General features: G+C 40.1%; 1 protein-coding gene across 4 annotated transcripts in view; it reads right to left on the bottom strand.

The window, feature by feature from the left end:
* CACNA1G (calcium voltage-gated channel subunit alpha1 G) overlaps positions 1 to 27,512 on the bottom strand; it is a 151,186-nt gene that overhangs the window by 111,180 nt on the left and 12,494 nt on the right. For all 4 annotated transcript variants that reach the window (XM_077458918.1, XM_077458917.1, XM_077458919.1 and 1 more), the window contains exons 3-5: positions 22,865 to 22,962; positions 15,157 to 15,316; positions 11,021 to 11,312 (exon numbers count right to left, since the gene is read on the bottom strand). In XM_077458918.1, the coding sequence (XP_077315044.1) occupies positions 11,021 to 11,312; positions 15,157 to 15,316; positions 22,865 to 22,962 (550 nt within the window). The remainder of the gene's footprint in view (positions 1 to 11,020; positions 11,313 to 15,156; positions 15,317 to 22,864; positions 22,963 to 27,512) is intronic.

Here is a 27,512-nt window from a genome sequence, read left to right as displayed (position 1 = left end):
CTTTTACACAGTGTGGCCACATACAGAGGCCTAACATGCATGGAGGGCCATCAGGCGTTCTGGAGCACCCAGGACAATTCTGACATTTCTCTCCTACATGTAAAAATCATCATTTATTTGCTAGAAAATTACAGAGAACCCCAAAACATTATATATGTTTTTTTAGCAAACACCCTGGAGAATACAATAGTGGTCTTTGCAACTTTTTATCTCGCACGGTATTTGCGCAGTAATTTTTCGAATGCTTTTTTTTGGAAAAAAAACAGTTTTGTGCTTAAAAAAAAAAAAAAACACAGTAAAGTTAGCCCAATTTTTGCATAATGTGAAAGATGAAGTTACGCTGAGTAAATAGATACCTAATATGTCACTCTTCAAAATTGCACACGCTCGTGGAATGGCGCCAAACGTCGCTACTTAATTTTTTTTTACTGGTTATATGTTTTGAGTTACAGAGGAGGTCTAGGGCTAGAATTATTGCTCTCGCTCTAACGTTCGCAGCGATACCTCACATGTGTGGTTTGAACACCGTTTTCATATGTGGGCGGGACTTACGTATGCGTTCGCTTCTGCATGCGAGCACATGGGGACAGGGGCGCTTTAAAAAAAACATTTTTTTTTATTGTTCATTTTACTTTATTTATTTTAGTTTGACATTTTTTTCCCCAAAAATAATTTTTTTGATCACTTTTATTCCTATTACAAGGAATGTAAACATCCCTTGTAATAGGAATATGGCATGACAGGTCCTCTTTACAGTGAGATGTGGGGTCAATAAGACCCCACATCTCACCTCTAAGCTGGGAAGCCTGAAAAAAAAAAAAAAGATTCTGGCTTTGATCGTATTAGCGATTCGGTAGAAGCACCGGAGGGCGGAGGGCGGAGGGCGGCGGATGTCTATGGCTGGGTATTGCAGGGTATCACCGACTATGGCTGGGTATCTCAGAGTATGGCTGGGTATCTCAGAGTATGGCTGGGTATCTCAGAGTATGGCGTTGCAGAGTATTGCGTTGCAGAGTATTGCAGGGTATTGGCGGGTGTTGCAGAGCATTGCAGAGTGTTGCAGGGTATTGGCGGGTGTTGCAGAGCATTGCAGAGTGTTGGTGTTGCGGAGTGTTGCAGAGTGTTGCAGAGTGTTGCAGAGTGTTGCAGAGTGTTGCAGAGTGTTGCAGAGTGTTGCAGAGTGTTGCAGGGTGTTGCAGAGTGTTGCAGGGCATTGCGGAGTGTTGCAGGGTGTTGCGGAGTGTTGCAAGGTGTTGCGGAGTGTTGCAAGGTGTTGCGGAGTGTTGCAAGGTGTTGCGGAGTGTTGCAGGGCTTTGCGGAGTGTTGCAGGGCATTGCAGAGTGTTGCAGGGCATTGCGGAGTGTTGCAGGGCATTGCAGAGTGTTGCAGGGCATTGCAGAGTGTTGCAGGGTATTGCAGAGTGTTGCAGGGTATTGCAGAGTGTTGCAGGGTATTGCAGAGTATTGCAGGGTATTGCAGGGTATTGGCAGGGAATTGAGGGGTTAATTTTCGGTGAGCAGCGATGTGGGCACTGCAGATGCAGCCCACATCGCTGCTGACACCGATCTCTTCCCCCTCCGCTGTACCGATCGGTACAGAGAGGGGGAGGGAGGAACCGGCGTCATAACATGACGCCGGCTTGTTTACAAGTGATCACTCCGTCATTTGACGGAGCGATCACGTGGTAAACGGCCGCGATGAGCGGCCGTTTACTGTGATTCGTGATGCGCCGGGTCCACTGGACCCAGCGGTCACGGATGCTCTCGTGTGCGCGCCCCAGGGGGGGCGCGCGAGAGCAGAATTCTGGGAGGCCGTTAATTAACGGCCTCTCAGAGTTAAACAACCGCCCTGAAGCCGTTAATCGGCAATGGGCGGTTGTTAAGTGGTTAATTAGTTATTTCAGATTTTCAAATTTTCGGGTTTTTGCATTTCACATTTACGAATATTCAGAAAAATTGGGGTTCTCGTTAATTCGGATATTTCCGAATGAACACTTTTTTTTTCACAAGCCATATCTGCCTTTGGCTACAGCTCCTAGTTAAATTATGAACATGTCAATGGGTTCCCGATGTATATTGCTGTAATGACTCATGAAGATACTTGTAATGTACACTCCAATGTACTTGCGTTAAAGTTCATACATAGAAAATGCATATTGTGCGCCTCCAGAGAAACCTTTTCAAGTGCAATGTAGAAGTCCGCCCCGGATTCGCTGCGGCAGACTTCTAAATTATTTGATGTTTTGATGCAATATACATTTCCTTATATGCATCAGAGGATGAGACACGGGAGGTTATTTATCCTGGATGTCTTTATATATTAATGAGAAGCAGCTTTGATATCACACACTGCTATAATGAAAGTGTCCATTTGTCATCTAAGTAGGGCAGAGAGAAACAGCCGGAGAGGAGAGGACACGTGCCTTCAACACGTTGGATGCAGACATGTGTGTGATGTGTAGGGGGCACGTGTGTTGCCTCTCTCCACTCCAGCTGTGCACCTCTTCAGTATCCAGAAGAATATTTAGGATCTAGGAAGCCCTGGTATGTACCCGGGGCCAACCTAAGGCCAAGGTGGTAAGAGCAGGCTACCAAACCAAAGACTTTGTTAGGGCTCCTTCCTTATTCTTATTATTCTGCTCCCTCTTGGCTAGAGAAAAAGTTTAAAGCTCCTAAAAAAATAAAAAGACAAAGGCATAATGAGCTAATAATATGAATTAGACATGTGCACTGACGAAAAATGTGTTCGTTTTTGTTTTATTTGTTTTTTTCAGGTCATTCGTTATGATCGAAAATCGTAAATCCAAAAATTAGAAAATACGTAAATTAGAAAATTTGTAAATCTGTAAATTCCAAAAATGTGAAAATCCAGAAATATGGAAATTCGTAAAAGTTTGTAAATTCGAAAATCGGAAAATATGGAAAATCTGAAACTTGAGAAAGAAAATATAAAAATTCAAAAGAATGAAAAACTAATACTAACTATTAAATTATAGGTATTAGAATTTCCTTTCAAATTTGGCTGTTAGTGAACGTAACCATAACGAATTTATCCAAAGTTACGGATTATCCGAAATAACGAATGCCGCATCTAAACAGATGTAACGAAATTGTTTTCATTCATTCGTTATTTGGGTCATTCGTTATGGTCAAAATTCGCAAATTCATACATTTGAAAATTCATACATTTGAAAATTCAAAAATGTGAAAATTCAAAAATTAGTACATACGTAAATCTGAAAATTTGTAAATCTGAAAATTCGTAGATTTTAAAATTTGTAAGTTCGTAAAGTCGAAAATCCAAAAATTCGGAAATTCTAAAAAACTCGTAAATTCGTAAATTTGTAAATTTAAAAATTCGTAACTTCGAAAATCCGGAAATTCAATAATTAGAAAATTTAGAATTTCAAAAACTCGAAAATGTGAAAATTCGAAAATCCAAAAATAAGAAAGAAGATCCAAAAATTTGAAAGATCAAAAAACAAACTAACTAATAATAACTAACTATTAAATTATAGGAAACAAATACAAATGTATCCGGAGTTACGAATTATCCGAAATAATGAATGCCGCATCTAAACAAATGGAACGCAATTAGTTTGTTTTAATTTCATTCGTTTTTTGGGGTTTTCCTTCGTTTTTTGGGTCATTTGTTATGTTCGAAATTCGCAAATTCGAAAATGTGAAAATTTGTAAATACGTAAATCCAAAGATTTGTAACTTCGTAAAGTCAAAAATCCGAAAAAAATTTGAAAATCACGAAATTCTGAGATCCGTAAATCCAAAAATAAGAAAGAAAATCCGAAAGAACGAAAAACTAATTACTATTAAATTATAGGTATTGGAATTTCCTTTCAAATTTGGCTGTTAGTGAATGTAACAAATACAAATTTATCTGAAGTTACGAATTATCCGAAATATCAAATGTCGCATCTAAACAAATGGAATGGAATAAATAATCATTAAAAGCTTTTATTCATATTATTGTTATTTATTATTATTAATTTGTTACGTTGCATTTGTTTAGATACGGCATTCGTTATTTCGGATAACGAGCAGATAGCTGCCATAGTCCCGGTATTTTTAACAACTGCGAGCAGCTGGCTTTCAGATAAAAGTGGTCTCTGCGGCGGATTCGTTGCGAGATTACTACCCCGCTCCCGCCGCGTTACAGTCATCTCTGCCGGCCATCTCCGCTGCTTACCATAGCTGTCGGTAGCGGTGGAGACGATCGCGTCCTTTCTCCTTGAATGGCGGAAGTGACATCAAACGTCACTTCCGCCCAATGGTCTTAAAGGAGAATTTTTGCAAAAAATGTTGTGTACGGGGAGGAGAGCCGATTACCGGCATCTTCGTGTTTACATGTGACTGGCTGTGATCGGACAGAGCCAGTCCCATGTAAAGTCACAGTCAGTCACAGCCCACCCCCCCTCCCAAAAAAACTCAAAATAACGACATAAAGGTAATTTTTTCAAGCAAATTTTAGTACCTCAAACTAAATAAAAAAATGTCCTCTTTTTCTAAGGTGGAATCGATCATTTTGCAGTGAAATCATCTAACTTTTCTAAAAAAAAAATAATAAATAAATAAAAAAAGGTTACCACGTTCCGACCGTCATATGACGTTCTTGACTTCACGGGGCTATATCTGAATGATGCCGGCAGCTACAGGCATCATTCAGATAGCGGCTTTTTTATTTGGCGATTCCCTACACCATAAGAATGATTATAACAGCTAGTCAGCCGCTTGATCATTCCTCCGGTGCTTCTACCGATTCACCGCCGCCATCGCTGAGTCAGAGACGGGATCCGCCAGCCACCAGATATTTACCATAAAGATTTCCGGCGGACCAGATGCCCGCCAGAGTCTCTATTATTGTTCGGAGGCCGGGCGTGATGTTATGACGTCACGCCCGGCCTCTGCATTCAAACAAACGGCGTCGCCTGGGCTGGGAAGCTGAGATCATATTTTATATTTCAGCTGTTCCAGCCTAGAGGTGAGATGTGGGGTCTTGTTGACCCCAGATCTCACTGTAAATAGGACCGATCATGCCATATTCCTATTACAAGGAATGTTTACATTCCTTGTAATAGGAATAAAAGTGATAAAAAAATAATTTTTATTTAAAAAAAAAAGTGTCAAACTAAAAAATATATATATATATATATATATATATTTTTAAAGTGCTCCTGTCCCCGTGTGCTTGCATATGTAAGTCCCGCCCACATATGAAACAGTGTTCAAACCACACATGTGCCACGAACATTAGAGCGAGAGCAATAAATCTAGCCCTAGACCTCCTCTAACTCTAAACATGTAACCAGTAAAAAAAAATAAAGCGTGGCCTATGGGGATTTTTTTTTTTAAGTATCAAAATTTGGCGTCATTCCACGAGCGTGTGCAATTTTGAAGAGTGCCATGTTAGGGATCTATTTACTAGTTAAACATTTCTATGCCATTATATCAGTATTTTATACCTAAGGGTAATCATAAATGATCTGAAACGATGTAAGAGTATTTTATGTTTTATATATGCATTATTTAAATTTTATCTAATATTTTATGCTTTACCTAATTTTGCAATTTAGAATTTCTTTTTTTTTTTTTTTTTTTATAATTTCTTTTTTTTTCTTTTTATAACAGGAGAAAAATGAACAATCCTTCTGTATATTACATTCCATTTCTTCACATACAGCCAGACAAGAAAAAAAACAAAAACATGATAATAACTCGTTATATTCCATCTGCTCCTGTCTGTTTCTAATATATTATCCAATAAAGATGGATAAAAGAATCAACCCAAATAAACATAAAAAAAGCAATTTCTAATTTCTAGGACATCTTTAGTATTCATATGCTGCTTGTGCTGTTCCAAAAGGCCCTGACGAAGTGGGGTTCCCACGAAACGCGTAGGCCATACTTTACGATATTCTATACCAGGATTTGCACAACCTGGACCAAATTAACAGTACAATTGTATTTTCTCAAACTGTAATGTTTTAAATATTTTCATCCAAGGACGGTCAATAAAATATCTTTATGAACCTTTTTATAATAATATTGTGTCATAAATCATTGTCTTTACTCCACCGAGGCACATGCAAAGTCCCAATCCACTCTTTTATTCTAAATTTTGTTTCTACTAGGGACGGTGCCTCCATGTGAGTCATAATTATGTCATGCTTACCCCCACACTCACTTACTATTTACTTGACGTAACTTCATCTTTCCCATTATGCAAAAAAAATTGGGCTAACTTTACTGTTCTGTTTTTTTTTTTTTTTTTTAAAGCATAAAACTTTTTTTTCCAAAAATTGCTGTGCAAATTCTTTTTGAGAAAAAAAATTGGAATGACCGCCATTGTATTCTCTAGGGTCTCTGCAAAAAAAAAAAAAACCCCATATATAATGTTTGGGGGTTCTGTTTAATTTTCCAGCAAAAAAATTATGATTTTTACATGTAGGAGAGAAATGTCAGAATTGGCTTGGTGGGCAAGTGGTTAAGAGGCCTGCATCTTGAGAGCAACATTATACCTTCACATGCATCAGAGGTTGAAGTCTAAAAAAATACTTTTTTAAAGCATGGGGAAGGATTGGAACCTATATCAAATTTTTATTGCTACAGTTTGTGTGACTCAGTTGTGGAGCATAGATGAGAACATACTGTATGTCGCCAACACACCCAGGATCCATAACCACTTCAGCCCCGGAAGATTTGGCTGCTCATTGACCAGGTCATTTTTTTTTCGATACGGCACTGCGTCGCTTTAACTGACAATTGCGCAGTCATGCGACACTGTACCCAAACAAAAATTGACTCACAAATAGAGCTTTTTTTTGGTGGTATTAGACCACCTCTGTTTTTATTCTTATAAACAAAAAAAGACTGACAATTTTGAAAAAAAAAATATTTCACTTTTTGCTATAATAAAAATCTCACCCCCCCCCCAAAATTTTTTTTTTTTTAAATTAATGTTTTAATCAGTTTAAGCCAATATGTATTCTACATATTTTTGGTAAAAAAAAACAAAAAAAAACACAATAAGCGTATATTGATTGGTTTGGTTTACAAAATAGGGGCTAGATTTATGGCATTTTTATTATTATTATTTTTTTACTAGTAATGGTGGAAGTTTTCCTCATTCAGAGATTTGGATGTATGCAAAATTCTGAATGACAATAGTAACAAATCTGAAATAAATTATAAGGAAAACAACAAATTCACGCGTCTTCATTATTTTCAGTCGGATAACAGGATGGTGATAGTTTGGCCTTTTGTTAATATTGGAGACAAAAAATGTAACTTAGAAATATAACAAAGTTAATATTTATGTTTCAGATGAGATTCTTTTTGCATTAACATTTTTCATCATTATAAAAAATGCACTATATATGAAATGGAAAAATAATGCGATAAATATAGTGAGGTTAAAAAAATGAAATAAGATTATTCCTACAGATTATGTTTGGGTTGGTTGGAGAATCTCTGAACCTAAACATAATGAATGAATCTGAAATTAATTTTGTTCCATTTGTTACTTTTTCTGTTTTTAAATCAGATAATTTTGAATTAAACTCTTTCCCCCGAAAAAATAAAAAATAAAAAGAAGAGGGTCTACACGTGTTCATTGTTACTTTTGGTTGATTTTGTCCAATCAGCTCATTCCATTTCTCTTTTGGGGGTTGGACTAGCAGGGATGACTTAAAGTGCATAAATAACCTCCCAAAATAACCAACACGTTAAAACGAATCTAGCCAATTTTTTCCAAAATAACTTCTGAAAATATGAATGGTTTCAGAACAACGAATATATGAAACGAATCGCAAAACAAATCATTCTAATATATCTAATATGATGAAACAAAATGATTAACTTAATGAATGAATCTGATAGAAAACAATTGCGCACATCTCTATAAAAAGAACTGCATGGCTTTGACATGCCACCCCTTCATTAAGTATAATGTGATTGCTTTAACCACTTCAGCCCCGGAAGGATTTACCCCCCTTAACGACCAGGCCATTTTTTTGCGATACGGCACTGCGTTGCTTTAACTGACAATTGCGCGGCCGTGCGACGTTGTACACAAACAACATTTTTTTTATCCAACAAATAGAGCTTTCTTTTGGTGGTATTTGATCACCTCTGCGGTTTTTATTTCTTGCGCTATAAACAAAAACAATTTTGAAAAAGAAATAAAAATATTTTTTACTTTTTGCTATAATAAATATCCCAAATTTTTTTTTTAAATAAACAAATTTCTTCATCAGTTTAGGCCGATGCGTATTCTTCTGCTTATTTTTGGTAAAAAAAAAGTCTCAATAAGCATATATTGAATGGTTTGTACAAAATAACATTATATACATTATAACGTCTACAAAATAGGAGAAAGATTTATGGCATTTTTATTATAAACTTTTCATTACTAGTAATGGTGGTGATCGGCGTTTTTTAGCGGGACTGCGACATTGCGGCAGACAGCCCGGACACTTTTTTGGGACCATTGACATTATTACAGTGATCACAGCTACAAATAGCCACTGATCATTGTGTAAATTACAATGCCAGGGAAGGGGTTAAATGTTCCCTAGGGAGGTGTTTCTAACTGTGGAGGGGACTGGCTGGGAGTAGAGACAGATCGCTGTTCCTGATAACTAGGAACAGCAGATCTCTCTCTCCTCCTCTGTCAGAATGGGGATCTGTTTGTTTACATTGACAGAGCCCCTTTCTGGCTCTCTGGAGTGATCGCGGGAGCCCGGCGACATCGTAGTTGCTGTATTGGTTCCAGGGATGCGGGCGCCTGCTAATGCCTTTAAAAGGACCGCCGTACTGGTACGGAGAATCATGCAGCCAGGCCAACCTGCGCTGGAAATATGAGGTGGCTGGTCGGCAAGCGGTTAAATACCGGTAGTATTCCTGAGAATATGACCTTGGAGGTCCTTTTCCTCAATTTGGCTCCCAAATCCCTAAAATCATTCTTTAGGACACTCCATCTGCCTCTGATTTTGTCATTGGAGCCAACATGCACCATGACAGCCGGGTCTTCCCCAGCCCCGCCCAGTAATCTGTCCACTAGATCCGTGATGTGCCAAACCCGAGCGCCGGGTAGACTGCATACAGTTCTGCACTTCAGGTCTTTGTCACAGATTGCCCTCTCTGTTCCTCTTAGAATTGAGTCCCCTGCCACCAGGATCTGTCTTTCCTTTCCCTTCGCTCCCCCCCCCCCCCCACTCTCACTGGAGGAGTTCTTATGACGGCAGCAAGGAGTGTCCCTCAGCTCCAGCAGTGTTGGTCCCTGACTGGTTTCACCAATGTCCCTCAATGGAGTATACTTATTGGGATGCTCCAGCCCTGGGTCGGCCTCCCTGGCATTTCCCCCTCTACCCTTCCTGACTGTCTCCCATCTGTTCTTTCCTAGTGCCTGCACCTCTTGTGTCCACCCGCCTCTGTGCTGGCCCCCTAGTATGGAGGGTCTTCTCAGTGCTGACAGTTGCTTCCCAGATTCAGAACATGGGCTTCCAGGGAAACAATGCGCTTACATTATGCACAGCAGTATTCGCCCTTGATCAGATGATCAAAGAACACATACATTCTGCAAGACGTGCACCAAGTCGCATCTCCACACCCTCCGGGCATCGTACCTATACCCCGATTATACCCTGTCCAAAATCCCTAAAAACTAGCTTCCTGACACTAATACAACAAAACAATACACAGGTACTCAACAAGACAATACACGTGCACGCGCAGACCCACGTGCACGTGCAGACTAAAGTGCACGCGCAGACCCACGTGCACGTGCAGACTAAAGTGCACGCGCAGACCCACGTGCACGTGCAGACTAAAGTGCACGCGCAGACCCACGTGCACGTGCAGACTAAAGTGCACGTGCAGACCCACGTGCACTCGCGCAGACCCACGTGCACTCGCGCAGACCCACGTGCACTCACGCAGACCAAAGTGCATGCGCAGACCCACGTGCACACAATACACAAGTACTAATGATCCACACACACTACTCAGACAACACTCAGGTACTCACAATACACAAGTACTACCTGACACTAATAATCAATACAGCACATGTGCACTCGCAGCACTCATGTACTTACAATACACAGTTACACACTCACACTACACAGGCACCTCACCACTTAGTCCAGTTCCACTTGGTCTAAGTTCCAGCAGGCTCAAAATGAGTTCTACAGAAAGTTATATAGGCCTCAAGCACCTGTGACCAATTAACTACTTCCCTTAATTAGTAGGCTGAAGGAAGGTAAGAAAAAAAAAAGGCTATTTAAAAAAGGACAGAAAAAGGAGTTAAAAAAACTACAAGGAAAAGCCCCAAAAAGAACCTAAAAATGCAACACCGCAATTGCCAGCAGTCAAAAGCAAAACCTGTTCACACTCTCCACTCACTGTTTAGATCAGGGGTCTCAAACTGGCGGCCCTCCAGCTGTTGCCAAACTACAAGTCCCATCATGCCTCAGCATGTGGGAGTCATCCTTGTAACTGTCAGCCTTGCAATGCCTCATGGGACTTGTAGTTTCGCAAAAGCTGGAGGGCCACCAGTTTGAGACCCCTGGTTTAGATTCCAACCAGTAGCTAGCCCATAGTGCTCTGACAATCATAGATCATGCATAGAAAGTTTATTTTTAAACAAAGATTGCATATGAATAATAAAACAATAGCTAAAGAAAGAATAGTTTTAAAACATAAAGTATGAAAATATTTTTCTGAGTTAAAAAAAAAGTATAAAAATAAATATAAAAGACATTACAGTTTACAATAGCTCAAGTTGATTTTACAATATAAAAAAAAAAAAAGTATGAATAACAAAGTATAAATATATATATTTTTTTAATAAAATATATAAATATATATAAAAGCCATGACAGTTTCCCTTTAATTCCATGTAATCCACCTCGCCATAATCTTACAGGCTGCAAAGTCTCTTTATCTTTACATTGTGTTGAATTGGGGAGCCACAAAATAAAATTACATATAAAAAAATAACTCACCTGAAAAATCGCTATCCAAGCATAGCCAATATTATCAAAATTGATAGCACCTTTGAAAGGGTTGTGTTCTCCAGCAGAACAGTTGGTGTAATATTGATTCCAATTCACACATGAAGTATTGCTGGTGTTATTGTAGTAATTATAATCCAGTGTACACTCCAGTCCTTCTTCTCTACGCGTTGGGACACTTCGGCAATACCGCATGCCGTTTTCACGGGCTTGGGAACAGATAAACGGGTTTTCATCTTCGTTTTCCGTCTGATAGTACCGTTCCAATTCCAGGGAAAGAGGACTAAAGCGGGTAGAGTATAGAAATGAAAAAAAGTAAAAAAACAGAAGTTGGGAAGCAACATTTAAATTAATATAATGAATAATTGGATTTTAAAAGCAAAACGGGTAATGGAATCTGTGTGCGTGTTCATATTAGTCTTCTGTACAGCAGAACTCCAACTAGGAGAGGGAAGGCCAAGGCTGCTTCAAGCACATGTATTAACTGTCTGGAGGAGAGATTGCAGTAAGCAGACCAATCAGAGTGCTGCATATTGTTTAATGTCCAATCAGCACGCTGGAGGTGTGTTCATGACCAAGCACCTGCAGCAAAGTTCAAGGGTCGGTTTCAAGGGGATTTGTCAGTTTGTATATATGCAAAAAAAAAACATAAAAAAAAACCCCTTTAAAAAAAAAAAAACCCCTTTAAAAAAAAAAAAAATCCTTTGTCAGCTAACACATTTATAATACAATGAGGGACATTTTTGTAAAACGAGTGTACTCAGAATCTGGTGCAGCTGTGTCAAAAAAATTCAGCTTGTTCAAGCAGAGTTGCACCGGAAAAAAAAAAAATTAAAAGCCAGCAGCTACAAATTACTAACTTTTAAAATAAGGACACTTACTGTCCAGGGCGCCCGCAATGCCCTCACCCGAAGCCGACCCGTCCCTTGGCTCCTGGTTAAAGGCACTAGCATCTTAAGTAAGGGTATCAGAAAGTGAAGCATGGTTCCCTACTGCGCATGCACAAGTGACGCTGCATGTCCTCACTGGTCCCGACTGTCTTCTGGGACCTCTGTGTCCCCAGAAGACAGCGGGGAGGGGGGGGACATGGGCGGGGGAGGGGCCGGACATGGTGTAGATTCTGCAGTGATCTATAACCGGGAAGTGGGGAGCAAATACCTGCAGGGCCGTCTTTAAGGCAGGGCAAAAGGGGCAGCTGCCCTGGGCCCTGTCATTGTTGTGGGGCCCAAAGCAGCTGCCTCATACTTGCCAAACTATCCCAGTTTAAATTCCCTTGTCCCTTGAAGTTTTAGTCCTGTGCTGTGTGCCGATATCTCGTGTGAAGTGATGGTACTAATGCTACCCAGCTCTGCCCTATTGTGTACAGATGACTCACCTGCAGACCCCGTGTTTACATGTAAATAACCAAAATTCATATGTAAATAACTGTGGCTGGCAGTATTGATATGTAAATAAAGGTGGCATTCATATCTATATCATGCTCCCCTGCAGTGAGGAGATGATGTGCTGTAACCTCTAGCAACTTATCAGTGAGCCGTAATGTGTTCTGTAACCTCTAGCAACCAGTCAGTAAGCAGTAATGATATGCTTTAACTGCTGGCAACCAATCACATTTTTCTGCCTGATCTGATACAGTAAACTGATTTTAAGTCTAGCCGCTATTTATTGTATGCCTCAGAGCAGGTGGAGAGTGAATTGCATGGGGGGGGGGGGGGGGGGCCAAGAAATTTTGCCCAGGGTCCAATCAATATTAAAGACGGCCCTGAATACCTGTATTAGACAGCTATTTGCTCCCCCTGCAAAGTGACCAAATGTGGCACCGGAGGGAGTAACCCTATCAGGGAAGTTCCATTTTTTGGGTGGCACTCCGCTTTCAATTAAGCTTTGACAATAAAGCCTAAAAGCGGATTGGCTTCTCTGCAGAGCTGCACCAGTTTTTGCACGCACCAGTTTTAGTAAATCAACCCCAAAATGTATTTCAACCACATATATTATTATTATTATTATTATGATACAGAATTTTGTATAGCGCCAACAGATTACGCAGCGCTTTACAACTTGAATATAGCTGAATGAGGTGCAGCTTTAGATGTTTCAAAATGCAATTAGAGCTAAAATGAAAAAAATAACGTACATCAGAGGCCGGGTTCACACTATTGCAATTTGGATGTGAGATCTCCGCATCCAATCTGCAATAGCAGGAGATTGTCAGCGTCTCATCACATTTCTTCGATGCGGCTCCGATGCAAATTCGGGCTGAAATCGGACCTGAAACAGTGAACAAGGACGCACCGGACTCCTACTGTGAGCCGCATCAGCATTTGGTGTGAACCCAGCCTAAAGCCAAAACTTTTTTCTATATTTCCTATAGAGAAGATTATGAAAATCCATGCCAATTTTTTTGCTCATCTGTGTCCTATTACAGGTTTCCCTTCATTTTCTGTCCTGCAGACACACAGGAAGAGAGGGAAATGCCTTTTCAGCTGTCACCGGATCAAGTATCCTTATTTCCCTCTAGTGACAACTCAACATTTTTTTTTATTTTTTATTTTTTTTTACTTTTAGCAACAGAGGTTACAAATAGAGAGGATAAATCCCCTAATAGGGACACAAACAGCGCAAAAATTTCATGGGTTATAAAACGTTTTCTTCAATATGAAACAAATAAAAATAATTGGGCTTTTGATATATTTTAATGTTACTACTGTAGATCTTGCAGAATGACTGTAATCTAATGTAAATATTATATATATTAATATATAATATAAAATGTTATATACCCATTATATATATATATATATATATATATATATATATATATATAATTTTTTACTGTTTCTAGATCCTTGTAATATACACATATATACATATACACACAGTATGTATAATATAAATAAAATTGTAAATTGCATTTTAATTATATGTATCAATTAAAAATGAATATATATTATCAATAAATACATTCCAATATCATATAAATATATATATATATATAATATATATATATATATATATATATATATATATATATATATATATATATATATACACACACACACACACACACACTATATATATATACATATATATATTATACACACACACACACATACACAGTATATATAATATAAAAAAAAAACAATTCTAAATTTAAATTATATGTGTATGAATTAAAAATGAATATAATATAGATTATAAATAAATACATTACAATATTATATTATATATATATATATATATATATATATATATATATATATATATATATATATATATATATATATATATAAAGTGGCAGCACAAACAGGTGTTTTTCATTAGTGCAATACGCACGCGCACCACAGACACATACATATATATATTTAATAATTTATTTATATATATATTTGATAATCATACATATATAATTACAATTTTAGTTAAAATTTTATTTTATTTATATACAAAATACATAATAAAAATATATATTTATTGTTGCCAAAATTGAAAATTGAGGCTGCATACTGGAACGTCTTTATATACTGCACTACTTGCACTAATGCTCATGTATGAATTATAAATAAAATTTAAATTATATATGTATCATATTAAATTTATATATAAATAAATGACAATATATTATAATATAATAAAATATATTATAAATACAATACTAATATATATATATATATATATATATATATATATATATATATATATATAGAGAGAGAGAGAGAGAGGAGAGAGAGAGAGAGAGAGGAGAGAGAAGAGAGAGAGAGAGAGAGAGAGAGAGAGAATAATAAATAATATATTTTTGTTGCTAAAATGCTCTGAAAATTTGAGGCTGCAGACAGGAAAGTCATTTTTTATTGCAGCCATTACACTAATGCTCCTGTATGGAATGGCCCTTGTGCTATTATTTATTGTCGGAATGAAGAGAGTCGCATGGCCTCAGACAGGTAAATGGCTCCGCTTTCACTCTACAATAAAATTCCCGGACAGAATGTCCCAGAGAAACGAACACGGTGGAGCAATGAAATATAGAAAATCTGCCCACCCTCCCACCAACCATCAATAACAGCCCTCTCTACGATATTTATTCATTAAAAAAAAAAACACACTCTGGTGAGCCTCTTTCGCCAACTTACAGACTGAAATTTTCAGGAAGGAAGCAGCGGTTTCTCAGCAGACCAGCCCAGAGCTGGACGCCAACAATCCCAAATATGAAGAACACAAAGAAGCAAAGCAGTAGGACGTTGCCCAACATCGGGAGGGTGTCTAGCAGCAGCGTGACAAGGATTCGCATACCTGACAAAACAAAACATATGTTTATATGACAGCGGACAAGGATTCTGTTTAGCACCCTCCTAAGTCACTTTGAGTGTGTCCAGCCAAAACTGATAAAAGTCTAGAACCTCTGCCATTGTTTAGTTACCATGTCCTTGGACAGCACAGTGGCTAATTGGTTAGCATGTCCACCTAGCAGCACTGGGGTTGTTGGCTCACATCCCAACTACAACACTACCTACCTGGAGTTTGCATGATCTCCCTGTGCCTGCCTGGGTTTCCTCCGGGTACACCGGTTTCCTCCCACACTCCAAAGGCACGCTGGTAAGTTAATTGGCTCCTGTCTAAATTGGGCCTAATATGTGTATGAATGTGAGTTAGGTTAGATTGTAAGCTCCTCTAGTGCAGGGACTGGTGTGAATGTACAATACATATGTAAAGTGCTGCGTAAATTGACAGCACTATAGTAAAAATCAAAAGATTATCTCAATGAAAGTTAAAATAAATAAAAAATTCTGTTTTCAATACATACCTTTTTTTTAGACCTAGTGATGTTATCACTGGGTCTTTGTGCTTTTTTGTGTTGAAGGCAGATCATGGCTGGTGGGTGGGGCTGGCAGGGTGCTGTATGAATAGTGGGGAAAATAATTTTTTGATCCCCTGCAGATTTTGTTTGCCCACTTACAGATGTAGCACCCTGTCTAGTCAGGATTGCTCCTAAATGTACCTGCCAGGTGTATTGGCCTTGGCCAATTGTTAGGTATCAATTGAGTTCATTCTAAGTCTGGAATTGCTGCACTTCTCTCTTCTGTCACTAGATGGCCAGGTATCTGGTGACATTAGATAAGACAAGGGCATTGCAAGGACAGATTAGGACTAGATAGGGTATCTCAGCCAATGGGCAGGGATCTTCTTGGGTCCCTTGGCCTGTTGGGAGGGCCTATTTATTTGACATGGTAATAAGGGTTCTGGGCCACCTGGACGGCTGTCTGGGTGGATGTGTGTAGTGCTGCCCAGGCTTCTAGGCCTACGTTTGGGCCTATCCCTGGCACATCTGGCTGCTAGGCTGTCTGAGGGCCTATCCAGAAGCAAGAGAGCAGCACAGTGTTGGGTTTGCGGCTTGCAGTCCAACCAGAAGTGATGGTTCTACCGGCTAGAGAACCTGTCATAGTCGGAGGTAGAGGGGAAGCTTTCGCCACTAAGGGACCAACCACCTTGTTACCAGGGACCACAGTGAGTAGCTGAAGCAAGTATACCAGAGCAGTATTCTTACCAACCGGGGACAGTGAAGAATCGGGAAACTTCAGCAGGTGCCAATCAAGGAACCCAGCCAGTGGGGTGACGCTCGAGGAGTATCTGGAGTGCCAAGCCAGGGACCCAATAGGGAAGCGCGGGGGGGGGGTGACGCTTGAGGAAGATACTAAAGTAAGAAGATTAGGAGAGCTCACGGGATTCAGTGGCAGTGAATCAGCAAGTCTAGTCGAGAGACTGGGAGCTCAGTGGGCTGAGAATCTACAAGAAGTGACTGTATAAAAGTAAAGGAGTTTGCTACAATTTGTGTTAGGAACTGTTCTAAGACTGTTGCCATAGGAGACAACGCTCCTACACATGCAGATATGGTGTCTTGCTGGATTCTTTTCCCTGCATGGCTGTCTACCTGTAGAAGTCTTGGAGTCTGCTAATTACTATTGCAACTATTTAAGGGTGTCCTGGCCCTGGACCCTCTCTCCTACAGTTCTGTTTAAGAGAAAAATCTCTTTGCATTCAAGAAGTGTCTGGTGCCCATGAATCTACCTCACATTACACCCACTATGCTTTGCAACCCACTCTATACAGAAGGATGTCATCTGTCCCTGGCTCTGGAGGTTCTCATTAGACTAAAGGAAGCCTGGGATCTTGCTACACAAAGAAATGAAGGGTCTATAATTGTTATCATAGGTGTATTTTAAATGATAGAGACAGAATATCAACCAAAAATCCAGAAAAAAACATGATACAAATGTTATAAATTGAGTTGCAGTTCAGTGAGTAAAATAAGTATTTGATCCCCAAGCAAAACATGACTTAGTACTTGCTGGAGAAACCCTTGCTGGCAAGCACAGAGTTAAGACGTTTCTTGTAGTTGGTGACCAGGTTTGCACACATCTCAGGAAGGACTTTGGTCAACTCTTCTTTACAGATCCTCTATAAATCCTTAAAGTTTCTTGGCTGATGGTTGGCAACTTGAAATTCCAGCTCCCTTCATACATTTTGTATAGCATTAAGGTCTGGAGACTGGCTAGGCCACTTCATGACCTTAAAGGGCTTCTTCTTGTGCCACCTGTTGTCTTGGTGGTATGTCTTGAGTCATTTTCATGAGGTAAGATCCATCTACGACCCATCTTTAGTGTTCTGGATGAGGGAAGAAGGTTCTCAACCAAGATTTTACAATATATGGCCCCTCAATGTGGCAAAGTTGGCCTGTACCTTTAACAGAGAAACAGTCCCAAAACATCATGTTTCCACCTCTGTGCTTGACTGTAGGGATGGTGTTCTTAGGGGCATAGTCAGCATTTTTCTTCCTCTAAACACAGCAAGTTGAGTAAACGCCAAAACGCTCAATTTTGGTCTCATCGGACCCAATCCTTTCTCCCAATCCTTCTCTGAATCATTTAGATGTTCATTGACAAACTTCAGACTGGCCCGTACATGTGCCCTCTTGAGGAGGGGGACCTTGTGGGCGCTGCAGGATTTCAATCCATGGCGGTGTATTGTGTTACCGATGGTTTGTTTGGTGAATGTGGTCCCAACTGCCTTGAGATTATTAAAGAATGGGAAGGGGATCACCTCTCCAGGTGGAAATGTGGGTCTAGAACTCTCCTCGGAACTGGAACACCAGGTGCTATGACTAAGCACTGTTAAGCGTGAAACGCGTAAACTCGTTTGTCCCATTTTTTTGCTGTGGATTGTATCTGTTGGACTTTTTACAAATAAAGGTTATATTTTGGAGTGCAGCTGTCCAGAACTTCCTTTTTGCCTCATGCCTTGGAATCATTCACAAGCTTCTCCCGTGTAGTTCTGGGCTGATCCCTCACTTTCACTAGAGGCGATTCAGTTCGCATTGTGCGCTATATAAGTATTTCATTCATTCATTCATTCATTCACTTTTCTCGTGATCATCCTCACCCCATGAGGCCAAATCTTGCATGGAGCTCCAGACAGAGGGGGCGATTAATGGTTATTTTGTATTTCTTCCATTTGCAAATAATCGCTTCAACAGTTGTCTCCTTCTCACCAAGCTTCTTGCTGATGGTCTTGTAGCCCATTCCAGCCTTGTGCAGGTCTACAATCTTGTCCCTGACGTCCTCTGGCAGCTCTTTGGCCTTGCCCATGATGGTGGGTTTAAATGGAAGAAAGAGATTCTGTAGACAGGTGTCTTTTATACATATAGTGAGTTGTCTTTAGTAGAACCTTCTTACATTGACAGGGCTAATCTTTGTACCACATGAGCACCTACTGTAGCCAGTCTGTGGAAGCCAGAATTATTGTTGGTTGGTCAAATACTTATTTTACTCACTGAACTGCAACTCAGTTTATAACATTTGTATTGTTTCTTTCTGGATTTTTGGTTGATATTCTCTCTCTATCATTTAAAATACACCTATCATCATCTGCAGGGGATCAAATAATTATTTTCCCCACTTTAGCTTCCTTAAAACATCACAGCACCCTGCCTCAGTACTCTTCGGTGGGCTTTCTCTTGGGAGGAGTCATGCAAATATGAAAATGCTTTGATGGGTGGATGCCAGTCTGTAGAACTGGGCTCTCCTTGGCAGACTGTGTTTGTATGCTGACCAAGCTAGGTAATGCCAACATGTGAGGCTGCGCCCCCATGATTAAAAGAGCTGGTATCCAATAAATGAAAGAGGTGGACCAGGGACATTAAGGCCGCCAAATGTCCTCCAGCCAGGAAATAAAAAGAGCTCTACCTGACTTACCGCAGCTTCTAACACACAATGTGAGAAGCTCACAGTGTGCTGTGAAATCAGAGGAAGCAACTTCAGTACAGGAGAGGAGCCTGTACAACTGTGCAAGACTGAAGGGAAGCAGATTTGTTAGTTACTGTAATGATGCAGTGACATATGACAGATGACAGATGACAGGCCGAGGTTAAGCTTTTCTTTGCGTTGAGTTTTCTTTAGGTCCTATTGAGATGTGTTTGCATTGCAGCCATAGCAGGTTGAACATTGCTTTTTGCTATGTTCAAATGTTCAAAAGCAAGTGTTTGAGCAGTGTTGTATTCATGATGATTTATTATACATATTTTACTGTACATATATCTATATAGATATATATATATATATATATATTATAAATCTATTCCATATTCAGTATATATGTTTAATATGTATATTATGTATTTTTTTCATTCCTGACCATAATAAAGAAAGGAAATATGTAAAGAGCGACTGCAAAAGAGAGTCCAGATGTATCTGAGACAAACCTATACAGCATGTTTTTTGATAAGGCAATTCATAATGTCTCCTGTTGCCAGTCAGACCCCTATTGCAAATATAGTCAAACTGAAATCAACACTGAATAAATTATAGGCACCCTGGGGGAGCGCAGTCCACACGGGGAAATGTAAAACATTCTGTCATATGCTCAGACAAAACCATGACACTCTCCAAGGCATGTTCCATATTAAGCAATAAAATATCTTAAAGAGACACCATCACTTTTCTTATAACATTCATTAGTTAGTACATGCAAGTTACCAACTATTACACTTTACTGTCGAAGGTTTTATACTCGCATAGCTACTAACGCACCTTCTGATGTTGGACTATTATTAGTCTGGATGAAATGAAATCTGGACTTTATTCGTTAGTCTTTCTCAACCTTTTTACACTCAAGGAACCCTTGGTCATGGTCTGGGGACTAGTACCCTAGACAAGACCATTGTCATTTGAAGAGAAGCTGTACTTTTAAAAATCTGCCCTAAACACCGTCTCCTCACCCTTTCTGTAAGGGCTTGTTCATACCAGGTGCATTAAGCTCCATTGACCAGCTAGATCAACGTTGGCTTGACGCACAAAATCCAAGACAATAATTGTCCTTTATGTGCCCTGTTGACACCATACAAATTCTTATTTTTTAATGATCCTATATATTCACAAAATGTTGTAGCCCTGGTAAAGAGGATGACGAGTGGTCCCCAAAATGCATTGGCTGTAGCACCTACTATATGTTCGGAATAAAACCAATTTTTTGACTATAATATCTTAGTGTGGTGCTTAGATTTTTCAGACTCTTAATGCTTCTATGGGCCAAAGTTACTGTTAGCCCTTGTACACACGGTTGGATATTCCTACGGAAAATGTCCGATAGGACCGTGTTGTCAGATAATCCGACTGTGTGGGGGCTCCATCGGACTGTTTCCGTTGGAACATCCAACGGACAAAGCTTGGCTATAAAATTTTCCCACAACATGATCCGATCGGACTTTGTCCAATCGTTTGTAGAGAATTCCAATCGGACAAAGTGGACAAATTCCGAGACCAAAGCTATTGGCTACTAGCCTGAACGTAGTCCCGTCGTAACTAAATTACGTAATCACGTTCCGAACGATCGAATTTTCCGACAACTTTGTCCGACCGTGTGTATGCAACACCAGTTTCGGACAAAATCCATCGGACAAAATCCGACGGATTTTGTTGTCGGAATGTCCGACCATGTGTACAAGGGCTTACAGTTACTTGTTTCACAAGAATAGCCCACTTATTACCCAGATGCCCCTTTGGGACATCACCACAACATTTTTGCCTAATATATCACTAGCACTTAAATAGATCTACCTAAGGCTCCAACACCAGCAATTTACTATTTTAAATTAGGACGAGTGGCTGTGTTGTCCCCATAGACGTACATGACCCGTCATCATGCAGCCAGTGCAATATTCAATACTTCCAAGTATGAGAAGCATGTGACTCACTCACCGATCGTCCAGATGATAGAGTTAGTGTTTGAATGGCCACCACATATGGGTGGAGAAAGAGTCCACAGCGCACACACAACAATGTGAGTCGCAATGGTCTGCACTATGATTCAGTAAGCTTTATTTTTTCATGCGTTAAGGTGCATTGTAGCACATTCATTTTGAATTAGACGCCTAATGAGGCATGGCGCAACACATTTTAGTGCCGTGTTGTAATATGAGGATTTGCAGTGTGAACAGGCCCTTAATCCCCTAATATTCTGTATATGTGGTGGAAATGAAGATGCCTCCTGAGACTCTAAAGCGGCCTTCCTCCACCTTTTTACCCTAGAACAGGGGTCTCCAAACTTTCTAAACAGGGGGCCAGTTTGCCGATTCTTCGGACTTCAGGGGGGCTGGACTGTGGTCATTGGGAGTAAAACAGGTCCCGGCTCCAGCGGGAAAAACAATGCCCCATCTTTGGTGCCAGTGGGAGGAATTGTGCCCCATCGGTGCCAGTGGGAAGAATTTAGCCCCTTCACTGGTGTTAGTGTGTGAGGGTGGAGAGGGAGATTATGCCCCATTGTTGGTATCAGTGGATGAAATAGTACCTCAAGGCCAGATAAATGCAATAAAAGAGCCTCATCTGGACCCTGGGACGCAGTTTGGACATCACTGCCTTAGAGGAACCCCTGAAATAATCTTTAGGCTTCAGGGAACCCTGCTAAAACCAATTCACTGGGGGTCAGTTGGAAAAATGCCCTAACTTTAGTGGTTTGTGTAAAGAATGCCCTCCCCCTTACAGTGGTGGCCAGAATGCCACCCTTACAGAGAGCTAGATTATTGGTGTCCTCCTGCTGGCTCCACCAATTGGCGTTGAACCTGGAACCATACAAGCTACAAGCACCATCAGATGGGAAATCAATTAGGCAACGCTCAAGGAACTTCTAATAACCTCTGGATGAATGCTACAGTTCCACTGAACCCTGGTTGAGAATGGCTGCTCTAAAGACTTTGACGCTAGATCGATATTCAATATGGCTGACATAATACATCCATTGTTTACTGATTGCTTGAAGGGTTTCTTTTTGTGGCTGAATTATAGATCTAATACAAAGAGGCAAGCAGTATGCTTATTACTAAAGTGAACCAGTATTTTGTCCATGAACACAATAGATACGGTTAATTACAACGAGGGCCCCAATAGCAGCTTACAACCATCATTAAGCTTCCAGAAGAGAAGAGGAGAAGCACCATGAAAACTTGGAGCTTACACTTGGCTGAGGATTCTTTGCTCACCTTTATGGATGGCCAAGTTACATGCTCCTGATACCTGGAAGTATTGGGTATTTTATTTACAGGAAAGGTGAAACTGTGCTGCTTGTAAGCCCCCCCCCCCCCCCTTAAAGTTAAACTCTTACTTTACCCTGCCATGGCAAAGTACAGATTCACTTTAGGGTGGCCCTGAAGTGAGACTAATAAAGAAATAGAAGAAAAAGCTGGAGCTAAGCAACCATACAACTACAATATGTTGGAGCAATTTTTGTACCATGCTTAGATTCCATTTTGCATACTATTACATGGAATAAGAGTATTTCTTTAAGGGAACTTACTTGGCACTCGGTTAATGGCTCTTAGAGGACGTAAAACTCTGACTGTGCGTACGGCGGAGAAGCTGACATTTTGAAGATCCAGGGAATATTCCAGCATCCTAAATACAAGAACATACATAGGATACATTAGGAAACAAATTGCCACAATGACCTTTACTAAAATAATTGGTTGCTCCTGGTTTGCTGGTTTCTTGCTGCTTTATTGGATGCCAAAATATTTATTTCTCGAATAATGAAAACTAAAAATAAATTTGGACCATTTAGCTAAACATTAACCCTACAGAATACAGCATGCAATGTTTATCAGCTTAATACACACATAAAAAGCGTTTAAGAGAGCTCCTAAAGGGGATGTTCTACTTTATGCCCCCCCCCCTTGTGTTTTTGCCACTTTTGGTGGGGAGGGCGAACCTGGTTTTGACAGGTACCCACTCCCACTTCCGGTCAGATCATCCAAACCATCGGGAGTCGTAACCCGCAACCTTCTTAGCCCCTGTACACACGGTCGGAGATTTCCACAACCAAATCCGTCGGATTTTGCCCGCCGGATTTTATCCGTCGGATCTTGTCCGAAACTGTTGCATACACACGGTCGGACAAAGTTGGAGAAAAATCCGATCTTTCAGAACGTGATGACGTAATTTCGTTACGATGGGACTACATTCAGGCTAGTAGCCAATAGCTTTGATGTAGGAATTTGATCTGAGCATGCGTGGCACTTGGTCCGATCAAAATTCTCTACACATGATCAGAGTATGTCCGTTCGGCCCAGTTGGTCGGGAAATATTTCCAACATGTTGGAAAATTGGGTCCGACGGATATTCCGACGGAATCAGTCCGATGCATACCACACACAGTCGGATTATACGACGACACGGTCCGATAGGACACATTCCGACGGATTCTCCGACCGTGTGTACAAGTGCTAAGACATGTCACAGGTCCAAAAAGGCTGTGGGAGCTAGACGTGCCGGTGTCGGGTTCCTAAAGACCGACAAAAGAAGCAATTGGGGTGAGCATGGTACTGGATCCATGAATAGGCAAAGGGTCCAGGGTAAGTTCTCAGCCAGTATGAGGAGGATATTTTTTTTTAAGTTGTCAAAAAGTTGTCAGAGCCCGGTGTCCTGCAACGCCATGTGGACAGAAAGTGAGTCAGATTCTTCTCATGCTGGCTTGAGGAATACAATCTGCTGCTGCATACCAACAACCTTACGCTGTCCACATGTAATCCCTGTGCTGATGTCAAGATTTTTACACGCAAGTGTGCTAATTTTTGTCTTTAATAAATGGATTGTATTATGCTAATGGGGATCCTGCTCTGCTGTTCTTTTATCTTTTAAACTGTGTCAAGCTTAGCCAAAGTAAGTGTGCAATAAGGAACATAACCTAGAGTTTAGCTTTAAGAATTAACAGACCATAGATGATAGAGCAGTGTAAAATGGGCAGCATGAGCAATTTTATCAGCAAGGCTATGCCAAAATTTACTAAAGACAAAGGGGGGGGGGGGGGTCTTATAAAAAGAAGAGTACAGTGTAAAATTACGTAGTTAGCAGCAAGACAGTTTTAGATTAGGGATAATAGGCCAAACTGGTGTATGCCTAACATTTATTCTACTATGAGGGGGTTGGGATATAATGTGAAGTGGTTTAGGTGCACATCTAGCCAGCGCACACAATGCAATTACAGTGCAATGACATTTTTCCTCCACAGAACATCCTTTCACTAAAAATGGAGCTTGACTTCAGTGATGACTTTTAAAGTGAATGTAAACCCCTATTAAAAACAAAAAAAACAAACATGCCATATTTAAATGCTCTGTGCCATGGTTTTGCACAGAGCAGCCCCGATCCCCCTCTTCTCAAGCCCCTCCCTGCTCCTCCCCCTTGCTGAGTGCCCCACCATAGCAAGGTGCTTGCTATGGGGGCATCTATGTGGGTTTGATACAGCTCAATACCAACATTCTTCATTCAGCATCCACTTATTTCTGATATTAAACAACAGAAAGGGATATTGTTTTTTTTTTTTTGTTCTTTTTTACATAGTAAGAAATAAAAAAAAAACACTGGTGATTAAATATAACCAAAAAAGTTCTATCCATCTCAAAAAAAATGTGTGTTCAATGACAGCAATTGAAAGTCAAACTATCACAGCGCTGCAAACTGAAAAATGCCCTTGAAAAGAAGGGGATGTAACACGGTGGCACTGAGGTGGTTAAACTTTTGCTCTTATACATCAGCCTCAACTTCCTGCTGTACTGATGCTGAGGTCTGACTGATGGCAAGCTACTAACCAGAACTCCAGGCAGGACCAGGACAAGGGGTGGGCAGGTGGGGCACTCTGGTATCATGTGGTGGGGGGCAACGCAAGGAGATTGGGGGGAATTTGCGCGGGGGATTTTTGGGGGACAGCAGGGGGTAAGAATTGTTCTATGAGGGGAAATGGTGGGGGGGGGGGGGGGGGTGGAGGGCGGTAAGTGTGCTGGGAGTGGCGATTTAGGGGGATTTGTGTTGGTAGGGGGAAGAGGACTTCTCAGGAGGGAAGATTTGGGGGGTTTGTGTTAGAAGAGGTGAAAAAGGTATAGGGGGAAGGGAATTGTTCTAGAAGGGGGGAGTTTCTTTTGGGGGGGGTTCTGACATATAATGCTCATACATGGGGGGGGGGGTGCAATTTGGTATATTCCCCGTGGGCTCTAGATGACCTTGTCTCAGCACTCACTCCAGGTAAGCAATTTTCCAGGTTATCGCTTCGTGTTGAGTGCACACAAATCTCGCCATCTCTTGGTGGGCAGGACTTGGCGCCGAGCCACCGCATATTTGCGTGTAATAGCGCCAACAGAGCTGTGCCAAGAGAATGCGAGAGCTCCCGGCACACTTACCGGCGGCTAACAGAAAGCTCTCGATCGCAGCTTTCCGATCATGTGCCTGCCAATCACGGCGGTTACATGACCATAAGCCCTGCCCCTGCCTCCCGGCATTCTAAACCTCTTGGAGGGCAGGCAGGCGCTGGCTGTAAGGTGTTAACAGGAAATGAGGAAGAGGCTTATTTTTTTTATTATTATTATTATTTTATTTCCCTGGCATGTATGGCATCTTTTATTATTATTTTTATTTTTTTATTTTTTATTGATAGAAACTTTTCCAACCAGCTTCATCCATGGCTAGAATCCGTCTTTCTAATAGGAAGATACCTTGTGATTTAGCACGTCCTACAGCTCGTTAACTTTCTAACGCTCCAGACATCCTTTGGGCCTGGACTTTAAAAGGAACCGAACGAACGTCCAGTCCATTCCAGGAAATTCCAGTTCATTAGCGACAGCTCCCCGTGTGCTCCACGCTAAGTCGGTAAAACAAGAGATCTGAGGTGCCTCATGCCTCAGGAACACCACACTTTTGGCCGTGTCAAGCTGAGTTTTATGTGGATTCTTCGCCACGGCCAGCAGATTCTTGTGCGCTGAAACAGACTATAATTTGAACCAGGTGTCTGCTTTTCGCCTTTCTGTACAGAGAGAACTGCAAAAGGAAAATGTCACTTTCCGTTTTTTTTTTTTTTTTTCTTCTTCTTTTAAGAAAATAATACTATATTTCCTTACAGAGATGGCTAACACCTCGTGTTTAAAGGAAAAATCAAAGGCGCGAGCCAAATTATCCAGACTACACACTCTACATGTCTGTGGTTAGCACCTACCCTGTCCTGGGAGTGACCTTGCGGGAGAGCACGTCAATGATTCAATTAAAGAAGAACTATGGCATAATTACAATGCTGGATGTTGTGTCAACCCTTTCGTGGCCGAGGTCAGACCGGATTTAGCCGTACACGCTGGTTAACTTGCCAATGGGTCTACCTATAACTTCCCTGCCTAAATCTTTTTTTTTTTTTTTTTTTTTAAGTATAATTCTTTATTTAATTATAATTCTATTTTCAATTTTTAACAAAACATCTACATAATAGCAGAAAATGGAAATAAACACATTTTGGATTAAACAAATAAATCAAACTAAAATAAAAACCAACCTCACGTAACAGATATAACAGACCAGCAGCGACACAAATTGAATTCATGTACAAAAATAAGGAATAATACAATAATAATAAAATAATAATATGCCACCCTAAAAAATTCATTATCAAATCTAATAGGGTTCTTTAGCCTCGACATATACCTAAAATTTAATATTTACATCAACTATTCATCTATACTACATTAAATAAAAAAAAAAAAAAAAACTTCCCTTCAGACCTCAACATTAGTAACCAAATCTATTAAAGAAAAAAAAAAGAATAAACAAAACAAAAATGAAACAAAACCAAACAAAAAATATAGTTTTACTTTTTTTTTTTTTAATGGACATATAAGGCTTTTATTTTAGTGCTTGAACCACTTGCCGACCAGGCTTTTTCTGGAACTTTTTTTTAAAATCAGTATTTTATGCTACAAAATTACATATAACCTCCAAACATTATAAAAAGTTTTTTTAGGGAATCAAATGGCGATTGTTTCAATTTTGTATGTCTTGAGCAGCGGTTTTTGCAAACACAATTTTTTTGCCAACCAGGCTTTTTCTGGAACTTTTTTTTATAAAATCAGTATTTTTTGCTACAAGATTACATATAACCTCCAAACATTATACATTTTTTTTTTTAGGGAATA

Source organism: Lithobates pipiens, unplaced genomic scaffold, assembly GCF_037356315.1.
Source record: "Lithobates pipiens isolate NorthernLeopardFrog02 unplaced genomic scaffold, aLitPip1_a1.2 Scaffold_28, whole genome shotgun sequence".
Lineage (NCBI taxonomy): Eukaryota > Metazoa > Chordata > Amphibia > Anura > Ranidae > Lithobates > Lithobates pipiens.
Note: the sequence above shows the minus strand (reverse complement) of the source record. Positions and strands in the feature narration are given on the sequence as shown.